Here is a 15,454-nt window from a genome sequence, read left to right as displayed (position 1 = left end):
CTCCAAATGTAAATAAGCCATAGGACTCATAATTAACTGATTAAATAATTGTAGCGTTCTTTAAAATTACTCTCCTACTCAGGTTTAGTGACAGTTCTTAGATGAGGGTTAAGGAATCATTCATCTCAGTCAGTATCTAATGCTAACTACATATGAGTATATTTTATATGCTGAGATAATTGTTTTTTAATATTTGTTCCACCAAATGTAAAGTGGCCAGACTGATTTTTTTGCAGAAATAAACCCTTTTGTAAATGAAGAATTTCCTACGGATTTTCTGCTCTTCTGCTTCTTGTGTGTGATTGTTATAACTATTTTACAATGGTAAAATATGTGTGGCATCTGTTTACTTGGTAACGTATAATGTATAAAACTGGGCATTAAAAAAAAACGAGTATATTTTTAAATGGAAAGAGAAGTAAAATCTTTGGTGTTTTTATAATGCTTGTTTTTCTGTTTTTGTTTTTTGTTTTTTAGTGTTCTAACATCCTTTTATAATGCTGAAGATGAATCAAATCTTCTCTTACCTAAATTACCTACATTGCCAAAAAAGTAAGTATCAGAGTTTAATTTCATTGGAGTTAATCTTACAGATTTTTGTTTACTTTTAACACTGTGACAATTATCTCATTTGTTTTAAAGTATATGTTTCTATTAAGAGTATTTTTTACCCCAGTTTCTGTTTTTCTCTAGTTATAGCAACACCTCAAAAATATTTAGGTAAGATATAACTTTTTTGTTTTCAAGTAAGATAATCTTTTTATTATCTGAAGGATATAGTTGAAAAATAACCCAATTGTTTTTATATTTTAGTGAAGAAAATTCTGATGAAATTATTAAGCTTTTGGGAGATGTCAGGTAAATTTTGCACATATCTTAAATAACAAGTTTAATTTATTAAAGTCGATACTTGGTATTTGAAGCAGTTTTCAGAGTTTCAGGGGCAATTCCTTTACTTGTCATTATTTTATTGCTGACAATTACCTCTGAACAATATACAGACATTAATATGTATTGTTTACTTGTTTTTATTGTGTGGTCTTTGATTGTGTCAAGCTTAACAATATTATAATGTACCTTTGTTTCTTTTAATAACAAGCAAAGGAGGATTGAAGTACTAGAGTTTCTAAAATTTAAATTTAAATATTCAATGTTTTTAAGCTTGGTTAGTACACTTAGCGTCAGAGCCATGATAAAACTGATGGCACTTTGTATTAGCTGGAAAAAGGGTTGTTTTGTTATTGGGAGTATACAAATGTAATCGTTGCCAAAATAATAGATGCTTATTTTACTGTAAACTGATGTTTTTTAGGCTAGGAAAAATTGATGATGTTCTTTTGAAAAAATGCAATAAGGCTGATGTGATTGAATATTGAGTATTAGTGAATTTGTTGGATGTTTCATTTCCCCCACAGGGGAGCTTTAGCATGCAGATTGTATGAGAGCAGGAACAATTTATATCTTGGTTTAAGAACTGCATCTTCCCTGTTGTCCTCAGCTTGTTGCATTATTTTTAATTAGGCTTAATATTCTTGTCCTTGGAGGAAGCTCTGGTTTTATTGAACTTTATGCTTATGGGATGTTCAAAATTGCCCGAGTCACAGGGGTAAGTTTTCCTTTAATATGTTCTATAATGTTTATCTTAGAATATAGCAGCTAACTGATTTACGAAAAAGAATAAAACACGAAATTATTTGTTCTTAAATGTTAATAGGACACTTTTCTAAGTTCAGAATAGTGTTATGATGTCTATGAAGATATGGAACTATTGGTAGCATTAGTCAAGTTTTTCTTTTTAACAGAAAGGTTGATAGGACACTCTTGATTGTGATTTAATGTTGTTCTAGCCTTGTGGTGGGTAAGAGCTACAATTTGTGATAGGAATGTGATGCAAGTCATCAGAAGCTCAGTACTGAGTCTCCCTGGTGCTATGGTTGCTAAGTCTCTGTCTTCCCCGTAGCTTTTTCCCCCTCCATAGCTTAATCATCTTCTTGAAAATATTGTAGACTCTGTCGAATATGTTGGTTCTGCAACACTTAATTTGGGGATCCTTGATATGGGTATGCGAGTGTCCGTGTGTCCTTGTCCTTGCAGCTAGGCGGATGCATACCTTCCTTGACTGGCTGCACATGTGTGGCAGGAGCCAGGCTGTGTGCTTCTGCTGTTTAGACCTCTGTGAACGTTAGTGTTCTGTCTTGTACGTGACGCAGTCTAGCAGTAATACTAAGTATTCTGGGGGATTTGACTGTCTTACAGATTGTTGGTACTTGTCTTGCGTTGTGTTTATCAAGTGATTTGAAATCATTATCCGTAGTCACAGAGGTCCCTGCCACTGGTGTCTCAGAAGTTTCATACTTTCAGGTGAGTATCAAAACCTGACAGCAGAGAGTAAATCTATTTTTAAAACGTTTTGTAGGTTTTTATCGTCCATATCATCCAAATGGTTCTTAAAACAGAAAGCAAACAATTGACTTGTGGCTTCTAAATCTTACATGTGGAATCTATATACTAGTATACAAAAGCCTAAGCGACTGGCCGACTGGCCGACCGGCCAGTGCACTGACCACCAGGGGGCAGACGCTTAGCGCAGGAGCTGCCGAGCTGTGGTGACTTGGCAGCTGCGGTTCTCGGGTGACGCACCAGGAACCAGAGAGGAGGGAGCCCGATTTTGGGGTATGTCACCCGAGAACCATCCTCTCACAATCCGGGACCCCTTGGGGGATTTCGGAGAGCCGGTTTCGGCCTGATCCCCGCAGGCCAGGCCGAGGGACCCCCCGCACCGGGCCTTTAGTAGTATTATAAAAACCTATGTAGAGGGGATTGCTAACCAAGGGACGGTGAGCTATGCACACTTAAACATGGCAGTGTAGAAAATCCCAAAGTGTGCCCTGGCTGGTGTGGCTCAGTTGGTTGAGATCATCCCATGCACTGAGAGGCCACTGGTTTAGTTCCTGGTATGATTCCCGTTGGGGCACATGCCCAGGTTGCGGGCTCGATCCCCAGTAAGGGACGTGCAGGAGGCAGCCAGTTGATGTTTCTCTCTCTCTCCCCCTTTCCCTTTCTCTCACTTTAAAATCAATAAAAACATATTTAAAAACAAAGAAAATCCTAAGGTTTTGTTTTGATACTCTTAAAACTTTTGTGCTCAAAAGGAGCAGAATTCTGACATAGTCTTTCTGATGATACAGAGTTAGATCTTGACTCTTCTGAATTATAGGATTTTGTTTTTTGAACTGGGAGGTGCTTTATTTATTTTTTAAAAGGTGTTTTTACGTGAGGTATAATTGGTATATAGCATTAGTTTTAGGTGCACAATATAATAATTTGGTATTTGTGCACACTGCAAAATGATCACCACAATAAGTCTGGTTATCATCCATTACATATACAAAGTTATACAAATATATATATATATATATATATATATATATATATATATATATTTTTTTTTTTTTCTTGTAATGAGATTTTTTTAAGGTTTACTCTCTTGCACTACAATATTATTGACTGTAGTCACCATGCTATGCATTAATTCCCCATGATTTATTTATTTTATAACTGGAAGTTTGTAAAGGGAAGGACTGATTTATCTTTTTTAAAAAAAGTGTGAAAAAGGTAAAGGGATTAAGAAATACAAATTGGCCATTAAAAATAGTCATGGGGATGTAAAGTACAACATAGTGAATATAGTCAATAATATTGTGGTAACTCTGCATGATGTCAGGTGGGTACTAGACTTACTGGGGTGATTACTTCGTAAGTTACATAAATATGTAACCAGCCCTAGCTGGTTTGGCTCAGTGGATAGAGTGTTGGCTTCAGCCTGAAGGGTCCCAGGTTTGATTTCGAGTTGTTTGCTCAATCCCCAGTAGGGGGAGTGCAGGAGGAAGCCGATCAGTAATTCTCTCATCATTATTTCTGTTTCTCTCTTCCTCTCCCTTCCTCTCTGAAATCAATAAAAATGTATTAAAAGCCTATCTAATAAAAGGGTAATAATGCAAATTAACCATCACTCTATCACAAAAGATGGTGGCGCCCATAGCCACAAGATGGCGGCGCCCAGTCCTCTCAGCCCCGCCGGAGTCGCCCAGTCCCAGGGGGGCGGTCGCGGAGAGCCGGCACGTGAGCGGCCTGGTGGAATGCTTGCTTTGTCTCGCGGTGATGAGGCAAGCGTTCTGTGCCCGGCCGTGGATGGGCCTCTGGCCAGGCCGGGGAGGGGAACGCTGTGTCATCGCCCCGGTGATGAGGCAAGCATTCCACGCCCGGCCGTAGATGGACCTCTGGGCCATGGAGAGCCTCTGGGCAGCGGGTATGGAGCGGCCAGGCCCCCAGAGAGCTACTGGTGCACGAATTCGTGCGCAGGGCTACTAGTAAATAAATAAATATGTAACCACTATGCTATATATCTGAAACTAATGTAATATTGAATGTCAGTTGTAATTGAAAAATGCTTAATAGGTTTTTTGTTTTTTTTAAATATATTTTATTGATTTTTTACAGAGGAAGGGAGAGGGATAGAGAGTTAGAAACATCGATGAGAGAGAAACATTGATCAGTTGCCTCCTGCACACCTCCTACTGGGGATGTGCCCGCAACCAAGGTATATGCCCTTGACCGGAATCGAACCTGAGACCCTTCAGTCTGCAGGCCGACGCTCTATCCACTGAGCCAAACCAGTTTCGGCGCTTAACAGGTTTTTAAAAAAATTATTTTAAATAAATGCATCTGATTGTGACTCACTTTATTATTTTGATTTTCCAGCTTGAAACCAATCTCTTGTACTCTTTCTTACCTGAAGTTACTCGGATGGCCAGAAAGTTTACTCACATTTCAGCTCTTTTGCAGGTATTTATTTATAGCTTGTTTCATGTGAATATCCTATATAATAAAAAGCTAATATGCAAATTGACTAAATGATGGAATGACCGGTCGCTATGACATGCACTGACCACCAGGGGGTCACAGGAGCTGCCCCCTGGTGGTCAGTGCGCACCCACAGGGGGAGCACCGCTCAGCCAGAAGCAGGGCTCATGTTTAATGAGCACAGCGGCAGTGGTGGGAGCCCAGAGGGAGCAGACCTAAGCCATCAGTCGAACATTCCCTGAGGGCTCCTGGACTGTGAGAGGGTGCAGGCCGGGCTGAGGGACCTCCCCTCCCCCAAGTGCACGAATTTCGTGCACCAGGCCTCTAGTATACTGTAAGTTTCTAATGTTCTATAAATAACAAACTTGAAAATTTTATTTTGTAAAGCTTACTATCTGTGGTAGAAGTATCTAGTCTGATAGATAATCTTACAATGTCCATTAAAGCAAGACAAAAATTTAATAGAAAATCTGCTCCCATCCATCTCTATTTCTCCAAAAAAAGAGAAAAAAGTAGTTTAAATCATTTTAAATATTCCCAGAAGTAAAATAATACCTTGGAATTTTTAAAGTTTTATTGTAAAGAAAGTATGGAAAACAGTCTTCTTATCAGTTAGCTTTGGTACTTAATAAATAGCCCCTGATTCTGTAGGTTGGTGTCTTCGTCGACAGTTCAGTCTGGGCTCAGGTGGGAGGTTCTGTTGTTGATCAGGACCAGGTTCAGCGAATCTGGGCGGGGCTTGGTCTTGTATGGTGGTCAGCCGGCTGATGGAGGTGTCTCAGCTGTGACGCTTTGTCTAGGCTTCACCTTCTCATCTCACAGCGGGCGAGCCAGGCTCGTTCATAAAGTGGTGGCAGAGGCGGGGTGTCAGGAATGCGAGAGGAAGCGTACAAGGCCAGCCCAGATTTAAGGGCTGGAGACATCCACTCTGGATAGAGGAGCTATGTGGAATTGTAGCCTTTTTTTTTTTTTTTTCTTTCCGTCTCCCACACTCACTAACTGACTTGATGTCAAAGATTTTGGGAGATCAGCCCTAACCGGTTTGGCTCAGTGGATAGAGCGTCGGCCTGCGGACTGAAGGGTCCCAGGTTCGATTCCGGTCAAGGGCATGTACCTGGGTTGCGGGCACATCCCCAGTAGGGGCGTGCAGGAGGCAGCTGATCGATGTCTCTCTCTCATCGATGTTTCTAACTTTCTATCTCTCTCTCTTCCTCTCTGTGAAAAATCAATAAAATATATTTAAAAAAAAAAAAAGATTTTGGGAGATCAAAATTTAAAGATCCTGTTTGAAAATTGAATAGCTGACCAAACCAGCCTTTGGACAGTTCGTGTATGTAAGGCATACGTGTCAAAAGCTGGAGGATATTTGTTTTACCAGATAAAAACTTAATTTAGGAATGTTTGATAGTTAAGCGATTATCAAATGTTAGGTACAGTCTTTTCCTCTGGCTTAACTGAGTTAAAAGTGATTGAAAGTAAATTCTGGATTTCTTTGAGACAATGGCCAGTAGGAAGCACACATTATTTAGTTAGCATATTGATTTAAATACCTTTTACCATACTGATGTTTCCTTCTTTTTGTTAAAAGTATGTAAATTTGTCACTGACATGTATGTGTGAAGCCTGGGAAGAAATACTGATGCAGATGGATTCTCGGCTCACCAAGTTTGTGCAGGTAACGTGCCTGAGCCTCCTACGCAGTGAAGAATGCTTGGCGTCCTCATTCACGTTACAAGGTGCATGAGAAAAATCAGTCTGATTTGAAAAAGGCTAAGATCAGGTTTTCTTTCAAATGTCTTGGTTTAACCTCAGGCTATTTTCTCAAAGAGAAAGGACTGTCTTCCCATTGGTATAGCTTAGGTGAGGACAGGATGGTGAAGTGGGGCAGGTGGGGCTTGGGGAATAAGGACAGCTGTTAGAAGAGCTGATTGGCTGTTTCCTAGTAACTGACAGGTATATAATCCATTTGAGGCAAGGTTAAGGAGAAGGAAGGGAGTCATGCGCCTGTAATTTTGAATAAATATGCTTATAATTTCAAACATACGTATAATTTTATCCATTTCGTTTAGGAAAAGAACACAACCACATCAGTGCAAGATGAATTCATGCACTTGCTGTTGTGGGGGAAAGCTAGGTAATAAACTCATGTTTGGTACTTCTGCTTTTTCTTATTTTTTAAAGTATTTTTTTATTTAAAAAATATTCATTGTAAAAATATTTTTAAATTCTGGCACACAACAAAAGATAGTATATATCTTTTCTATGCACATACACATTTTTATGTAAATGTGATTATTTTGTATGTGTATAATATATATATTATATATCTGTTTTTAAATGTATAAAAATTTGACAATTTTTAGATAGCCAAATTAGTTTTTTCCTTTAATAGTTTTGCCTTAGCATTAGTCTTGAAAAGAATTTTCCCATCTTATGAGTATTCAAAGATTGATTTGTGTTTTCTTCTGCGTTTTTTTTTTATGGTTTATTTTTTATTTCATTTGCATGCCCCAGGTGTGATTTATTTGGTTACATGAGTATTATACCTTCTCCTCACTGCTTTGAAATGCCACTTTAGCATATAGTAACTCCTCATATACACTTCAGTCTGTTTCTGGACTTGATTGCTTCCTTTTACCAGTACAACAGACTCTTGATTTTTGCTGGGCTGTTTCTTTTTGTTTATTTTGTTTAAAAATCTTGTTTATTATTTTAAATTTAAAAGGCTTAAGTATTCATTCAGATTTTGAATAGAGAAGACTTAAAAACACTTTCTTTTTCATTGTAGTGCTGAACTTCAGACCCTCTTAATGAACCAGTTAACAGTAAAGGTGTGTGTGGTTAAAGTGTCTGTGTTTCAGTGGCTATGAACACAGTCTTAATTTTTTTTTTTGACTGGCATATCGTATCTTGCTTGCATATTAATTATATTTTCTTCTCTTAATTAGGGCTTAAAAAAGCTTGGCCAGTCTATAGAGTCCTCATATTCCAGTATACAAAAATTGGTCATAAGTCACTTACAGAGGTATGTAGGTTTTGTAGAATTCTTTGGTATTGCATTTGCATGTACTGGGTGTTGGTCTTCTTTCTATAGCCTTAACATCATCCGTCATTCTTTTTTTGAGCCTTTTCTGGTGAAAATTACTGCAATGGTATTTGAGGCAAATCTTGGAGTACCCAAGGTATAAGAAATCAGTCCTGTAATTCTGCTTTATGAACTTGTCTTCCAACATCTTTCACCAGGCTAGGCCCTGGCTGGGCTGTTTCCTCACCCAACAATGAGGCATATTTTGAATAGGGCATATACCCCTTTTTGAGCAGTGAATTTAAGTATGTTTGTATATCATTTTTAAGTTTACAAAGCATGTTATGTACTTTCGCATTTAATACCTTTAAAAGGTGTTGATTAGCCAAAACCGGTTTGGCTCAGTGGATAGAGCGTCGGCCTGCGGACTGAAGGGTCCCAGGTTCGATTCCGGTCAAGGGCATGTACCTTGGTTGTGGGCACATCCCCAGTAGGAGGTGTGCAGAAGGCAGCTGATCGATGTTTCTCTCTCATCGATGTTTCTAACTCTCTATCCCTCTTCCTTCCTCTCTGTAAAATATCAATAAAATATATTTTAAAAAAATTAAAAAAAAAAAGGTGTTGATTAGATTACCCTTGTTTTACATGAGAAGAAACAAGTTCAGAACGGTCTTGGCTGGTCTAGCGTTACCAAATGTCAGAGCTGGACTTCTCCCAGATCTCTGAGGCCCTGCTGCCGCTCTCACAGCCTCTCAGTGAACCAGGGGACAGGCGGATGCACACGCTCTGTGTTGGACTTAAATTTTGATAAATCCCTTGATGCTGAGTCCCCTAACCCTTCATCACCTTTCCCTTGGGTCCCTGCAAGTACCCTTTGGACTGGTCTTCTCCAGTCCGCACCGTGCCCCTCAAACGTATCCCCCATGGTGGGTCTGAATATTTAGGAATGTTCAAGCAAGGTAAACATTCACGTAACATGGGCCTGATCATGTTACTCTTGCTTCAAAACTTGCAGTGCCTTCTCATTCCCAAGACCTTCGCATGGCCTTTAGCACGCCGGCCTCTGCTGCACCCACACGGATGGCCTTCTCAAACTTGACCTTTTTTCCTTCTACCTAATGCTTTCTTGCATCACTTTCTGGAACATTCCCACCCTCCTCTTCACTTGGCACTCTTTAGCTCTTAGCTCAGCTGTCACTTGTTCAGAGAGGCCTTCCCTTATCCCCCAGGTTAGATTGGTTTCTTCTGTTATACTGCACCGTGTGCATTTCCTTCAAGGCATTTATGTAGTTGAACGATGGAACGTCTGATCGTGTGGCAGTCACCATCTTCCCCGTTAGACTGTTGGTGCCACGGGGACCCTTTCTCTTTCTTGGCCATTATGTTCCCAAAGTGCCTAGCACAGTGCCTGTCCTAAATAAAGTTGGAGCTTAATAAATGCTTGCTGAATGTTAAATACAGAGCTGTTGAATGAACAAGATGATCATATGACTGTCTTAAAAGTGCCAGGAGTAACTGTGGAACAGGATTCAATTTTCTTGCAAAATTCAGTCATCTTGGTCATGTTCTCATCTCAGCAGTTGATGACCAAACGATCCTGCTACAGGTTTTAGCGATAATTTTGAGAAATAATTATTTCTCATAGAAAAAAATTTAAGTTACTTCCAGTTTTTATTTCCGAATATTCAGGAATGTTCAAGCTAGGTAGTAACTGCCTGCCACCTTGCTGATGGTAATGATGCTAATTTATTTCTACTCGGTTTTAGTGGCTCCGAGTCTTTATTATACCATCTGAGTGAACTGAAAGGAATGGCTTCATGGAAACAAAAATATGAACCTCTTGGATTAGATGCTGCGGGAATTGAAGGTAGTAATTTCATTTTCCAACAGAGTGCATTAAACACACTTTACTTACCTGACAAATGATATTTACTTATTTCCTTTTAGATGCTATTACTGCTGTTGGCTCTTTCATACTCAAGGCAAATGAACTTCTTCAGTAAGTATTGGGGATACCTGGCATCACTGACCTGGGACTATTTCCCCTTTTGCTTACAAATAAGAACTTAGCAAATTGTCGTGATTTTCTTAAAACCAGTTTTGAAGTTTTTGTGAAAATTATGCCTTGATTAAAATCAGCCAGTAGCACAGTGGTCTCATAACATAAAGCAGTATTGTCCTGCCCCCCTATCATTACCCCGGCCCTGTCTCTAGGACCTTTTCACTCTCTCTAAGCGCTGCTATTTTTAGTTCATCTGTAGGTTACCTCCATATTTCTAAATTGTATTGATTGTTAAATAATGTTTTTCCTTAATAAAGGAACTTTTTTTTTCTTTTTGCTGCCGGAGAGCTTTGACCATATGTTTTACTGGGTACAAAAGGTTAATGATAATGACCCACCTCTCCAGCACTGTTATGAAACTTAAGACTTGGGAGGGGTTCTGAGATTTAGGAATGAAAAGTGCAGTATTATTTGCTTAGAGTAATTATCTTATAGGTGTAAGCTTAAAGAGATTTTTTAAATAATATATATTCAGGAACAGTTTCATCAACATGAAGGTGACTTCCACTTCTAATAGTTCATCTTGGGGGTACATTTGTGTCAAGCACGAGGAAATTCAATTCTTGTGATGCATCATTGTAAGGACAAAAATATTAACTTCCAAAAATAATGTTCAGTGATATTGGAGGTGGTGACAGTACAGATTTATAATAATTTTCTGTTGGGGTTCATGTTTTTTCTTCTGACCACTATTTTTTTTTAAACAAAGAATAATGCTGAAACCTGTTTTTTTGTTTGTTTTTTCTTTCTGGTTTCTTTTATTTGCAATGTTAGAAAAGGATTTCATGCTTTTACTGAATGCTAGGAGAGACTATTACATTTGTGGCAAGGCTGTTATAACCAGTTAGAATAGGAGTTATTTTTGAAAGGAATCAGGATTTGCTCTTTTGAAATTTTATTTTTAGGGGTGTGTGTGTGATTTGTAAAATCTGTTCTAAAGGCTTACATGTCATCAGATAGGATATTACAGGACAGTAAGGATTATTATGCCACGGTGAAAAATGTTACATGAACCTATGTAATAATTTCATTTTCGATTTATTTTTATCTCTTAGAGTTATAGATAGTAGTATGAAAAACTTCAAAGCATTTTTTCGGTGGCTCTATGTGGGTAAGTTAAAGCATTCTTGTCATTTTCACACTTTGGTTTTTAAACTGTAGCAATATCAATCTAGAATATTTACTTTAGTAAAATTTCAAAAAGCTGTAAAAGTAGAGAGAATAGTATAAATGAACCCCTTCACCCTTCACCCAGTTTCAGCTGTTTTCAACACATGGCCAGTCTTATTTCTTTATACATCCATCCACCCCCACGTCCTCTCAGATGTAACGTGTACATTGGTTGTCTCTGTCACTCACTGATAATTAACCTTTGTTTAATGTATTTTTTAAACCTTATTCAAGGATATGTTTTTATTGATTTTTAGAGAGAGAGGAAGGGGAGGAGAGAGGGAAGGTAGGAGAGAGAGAGAGAAACATCGATGTGAGAGAGAAACATTAGTCAGTTGCCTCCCATATGCACTTGGACCGGAGATCAAACCCACAACCTGGGAATGTGCCTTGACTGGACATCAAATCTGTGACCCCTTGATGCACAGGATGATGCTCCAGCCCACTGAGCAATACCCCCCCTTTTTTTTCTTTTACCTTGTTTAACCCCTTAGGTTAAAATAACATTTTTGAGCCCAGCCACCATGGCTCAGTAGTTGAGCATTGACGTATGAACTGTGAGTTCATGGTCGATTCCCAGCAGGGCACATGCCCAGGTTTTGGGCTCGATCCCCAGTAGGGGGCGTGCAGGAAGCAGCCAATCAATGATTCTCTCTCATCATTGATGTTTCTCTCTCCCCCTCGCCCTTCCTCTGTGAAATCAATAAAATGATAATAAAAAATTTTTTGGAATCCCTGTTATGTATTAGGCATTGTCGGTGTTAGAATTAATAGAGAGGGAGAAATATAAGAGAGCCTCTGCCCCTGAGTAGCTTATCTCCTGTTTTATACTTTGGTTTTCTGTCTCTAGATCTATGTAGCCATTAGCCACATGCGGCTGTTTGAATTAGTTGAAGTTACATAAAATTTGTATTCAGTTCCTTCGTCATGCTAGACACATTTGAAGTGCTCAGAAGCCATGTGGTTAGGGGCTACCGTGTTGGACAGCACAGACTAGATCATTTCCATCGTCACTTCCATTGGGCAGTGATGCTGTAGCTCAATAGAACGCGGACACTTGTGGCCTTTTTTTTTTTTAATCTCCACACGATCTTTGTATTTGTAGGTAATTAACAGATACTTACTAACTTGATATTAAAAATTTTAATGTTCATTTTACAGTGTGTGCATATTTTATTGAGGCCCATTTGTACTGTTATTTTTGTGACCTCTCTTAAAACCTTTGAAATAATCCAGCATACATTTTCCTCCAACATATGCAAAATTTAGTTATAAATAGAATTTATCCCCTATTTGTTAACAACTGTGCAAACCTTCAATTCTGATATTTGAAAACAAACTTCAACTTGTCAGCCTAATATAATTGCTTTTGATAAAATAATGCGGTCTGCAGATGTTGACATTTATAATCCTTAGATTTTTCTCAAAACTGTACCAACACTAGCCAGAATGGGGAGCCAGAGTGTTTCTCAGGCCAGCCTGTTATTTGATCTGAGTTGTTAATTAGAATGAATTACGGAAAACTTAGGAATAACTTTCTTTTACAGAAGTAGGACTTTGGTTTTACTTACAATTGTTGGAGTAATTCAGGCAGCTTACATTCTTACTGCATGTCCCCACGGTGACAAGAAGCGGGATTAGAAGAGGAGTGAACTGCCGCTCAGGCCTTCTAGTTGGAGCAGGACGCTGTGGGAGGCACACTGGTTTGGGCACTGGGGCCTCATGGGAATCTGGCTCTGCCACCTTAGCTCTGTAACCTTGGCTTGCTCTTGTGTAAAATGTCATCCTAATGAAAGCAGGGACTTCTTTTATACGTGGTGTCCCCAGCACCTGTGCTACGCGTAATAAATACTTTTGGGAAGGATAAATGAATGAATGAGTATGGCTGGCTTTACCAATAATTTAGAAGTTTGAATTAAAAATAGTTTTGAAATCTATATTTGCAGAAGTATGGCTAACATGCCTTTTCCTGGCCAAACACAAGGAGCACATTCAAACACTGCTAAAGCACAGGCAGCATACTTCATGACTTAGGGGCACGTAACACAGAAAACGCAGTGTTGATGAAGATAGCCACAGATACTAAAGACTGTGTAAATAGACGTATACATGCACATGGATTGTAGTGCAAACTTCTTTACGTAGTGAATAAGCCCAAGGGAAAAAAACACCCTGTGGTATTCCAAGGCTTTCGAGGAGAGGATTACTTGCAGATTTTAAGAGAAGAAACATCACCGGGGTAGAAGGAGGAATCCTAGCAAAAGCAGTCTTAGCACAAGGCAGCGGTTGTATTTGTTTGTCTGGAGTGGCGGTGGGTTGGGTTGAAGGAGCAAATGAAAAGTAAGAGTTTAGGATGATTAGCCCAACCGCTGGGAACCTAGAAATATAAACCAATTTAAATTCTTGACCCTTTAGCATTTTAAAAAATTTTATTAAACTTACTGGGGTCACATTGGTTAATAAGATTGTATTAAGTTTCAAGGGTACAGTTTAACACTACATCATCTGTATATTGCATTGTGTCTTCACTACCCAAAGCCAAGTCTTCCTTCACCATATTTGACCCCCTTTACCCTCCCTGTAGTTTTTAGAAGAAAATACGTTTTTCTTGGTGAAAAGAGGATGTTGAAAATTGAAAATTTGGTCCAGTGAAACACATTAGTTTTGGAAAAGCATCTATAATTAAAATTATGTTCGTAGTTTTTCTTTAAAGGTGGTTTTTAAATTTGTATTTTCAGCCATGTTGAGAATGACAGAGGACCACGTGATTCCTGAGCTGAATAAGGTAGTGTGTAACGGTGTATTCCTCTCGGTGTTACTTATGTCCCGGTGGAGCGCATCTTTGCTGGTTGTCTTGGGATTCTTACTATACAGTTATTAGTTAACAGGCTGTCAGGCTGTAGACATGGGACAGATCCTAGTAAGCCTTTTGTTTTTTATCTCACAAATACCTTCATTATGGCTAATCTTAGGAGGTTTAACATTCTTAAATCTTAAGTACATTTTTATTTTCCTTGGAAATAAATCTGGTACTTAGATATTCATACTTAATTTCTTTCAACTAATAGCAGTGCAGTCTCTTTCCAGGAAGATCCTACAGATTAGGTCAGAGTTCCCAAAAGTGCAGCTCACTCATCCTCACCCCTGCCCAAACTGTCCGTTCTGAAGAGATTAGGTAATTTTGAGCCTGAAAAAACAGAGAGCAGTAAAATTAGCCTCGGTGGAATAAATAAGTAAGGGATTGCAACTCAACACAAAGTAGATCTTTTGTGCTGTGGGTGGGGCCTGGACTTGTAATCCAGGAAAGTGCACAGTTAGCTGTTCTAAGACATCACTCTTAGCTTTATATTGGGAGATAAAATACGTTCATTGTTGGGGGGACCTAGGTGTGTGCTTTTTGCGGGCTGAAGAACCTGGGTAAGGTAAAGGAAGGGACATTGCGAGAAGCAGAGGCCAGCATGGTAGCACGCGGTGCTGTGGAGTGCAGCCCTTATCAGGTGGAGGTGATTTACCTGGGCCTCCAGTCCCCGCTCCCACAGGAGGGCCTGCACTGGGCCCAGCATAGGCCCCGCGTGATAAACAACCGTGGCCCTGAGGAGCTCTGGGGCTGTTGGAGTCACTGATTGGAAAATGGGCCTAAGTGTTTAATTACATGCTTCTCAGAACCCCGGGATTTCATATGTTCAGAGTTACGTAATCTGGGCTTCTATTGCTATTTCCTCAATGGAACTTTGTTTATTTGTCCGATGGCTTTTAGTAGATAGTAAAAAAGTCACATTTATTATTACATATTTCTTTTATTGGGAAGCTTTCTTTTATCTTGATTTGTTTTATTTTTGTTTTTGATAGATGACTCAAAAAGATATCACCTTTGTTGCTGAATTTCTTACTGAACATTTCAATGAGGTAGGAAATCGGTATTTCTGTAATGCTGGTTTTTCTTCTTAATAATTGCAATAGAACTGGGTAATGGTAAGAACTGGTCAAATTCAGTCCAGTTTCATTGAAGGTCCTTAGCAGGTATGCTTTTAAAAATATTGAGCTGATTAATGGCAGTATTTATTTATTTCATATATAGCCTGTAAGTTGAACTTTGGTTTGTATGTGTGTCTTACAGTCCATGAAAGAAAAGAGTAACTGCCACTAACAGCTCTCTTAATAAAGTTTTTGGTTTAAATATAAGATTGTGTGTGAGTTGAGTTATTAATTAAACTGTACTTATCCTTCCTAGGCTCCAGACCTTTATAATCGAAAAGGAAAATACTTCAATGTTGAAAAAGTTGGTCAGGTATGGGCTTTGGATTTAATTTAGTTTTCTGTTTTTTTTTTAAACT

The 15,454-nt window shown here is 38.8% G+C and overlaps 1 protein-coding gene across 2 annotated transcripts in view; it reads left to right on the top strand.

The window, feature by feature from the left end:
- Nucleotides 1–15,454, top strand: part of ANAPC4 (anaphase promoting complex subunit 4) — a 30,765-nt gene that overhangs the window by 6,479 nt on the left and 8,832 nt on the right. Inside the window, exons 5-20 of one of the 2 annotated variants that reach the window (XM_080648467.1) lie at nt 478–552; nt 694–720; nt 814–858; nt 1,522–1,606; nt 2,257–2,361; nt 4,762–4,845; nt 6,452–6,538; nt 6,933–6,997; nt 7,652–7,694; nt 7,812–7,888; nt 9,655–9,755; nt 9,836–9,887; nt 11,006–11,061; nt 13,859–13,905; nt 14,970–15,026; nt 15,352–15,408. In XM_080648467.1, the coding sequence (XP_080504593.1) occupies nt 478–552; nt 694–720; nt 814–858; nt 1,522–1,606; nt 2,257–2,361; nt 4,762–4,845; nt 6,452–6,538; nt 6,933–6,997; nt 7,652–7,694; nt 7,812–7,888; nt 9,655–9,755; nt 9,836–9,887; nt 11,006–11,061; nt 13,859–13,905; nt 14,970–15,026; nt 15,352–15,408 (1,063 nt within the window). The remainder of the gene's footprint in view (nt 1–477; nt 553–693; nt 721–813; nt 859–1,521; nt 1,607–2,256; nt 2,362–4,761; nt 4,846–6,451; nt 6,539–6,932; nt 6,998–7,651; nt 7,695–7,811; nt 7,889–9,654; nt 9,756–9,835; nt 9,888–11,005; nt 11,062–13,858; nt 13,906–14,969; nt 15,027–15,351; nt 15,409–15,454) is intronic. The other variant, XM_080648468.1, reaches the window with a different exon arrangement.

The sequence above is a fragment of the Plecotus auritus genome (genome assembly GCF_963455305.1).
Source record: "Plecotus auritus genome assembly, chromosome: 1".
In the NCBI taxonomy this organism is placed as follows: domain Eukaryota; kingdom Metazoa; phylum Chordata; class Mammalia; order Chiroptera; family Vespertilionidae; genus Plecotus; species Plecotus auritus.
The sequence above is the reverse complement of the archived record's forward strand: the minus strand, read 5'-3'. Positions and strand labels throughout refer to the sequence as shown.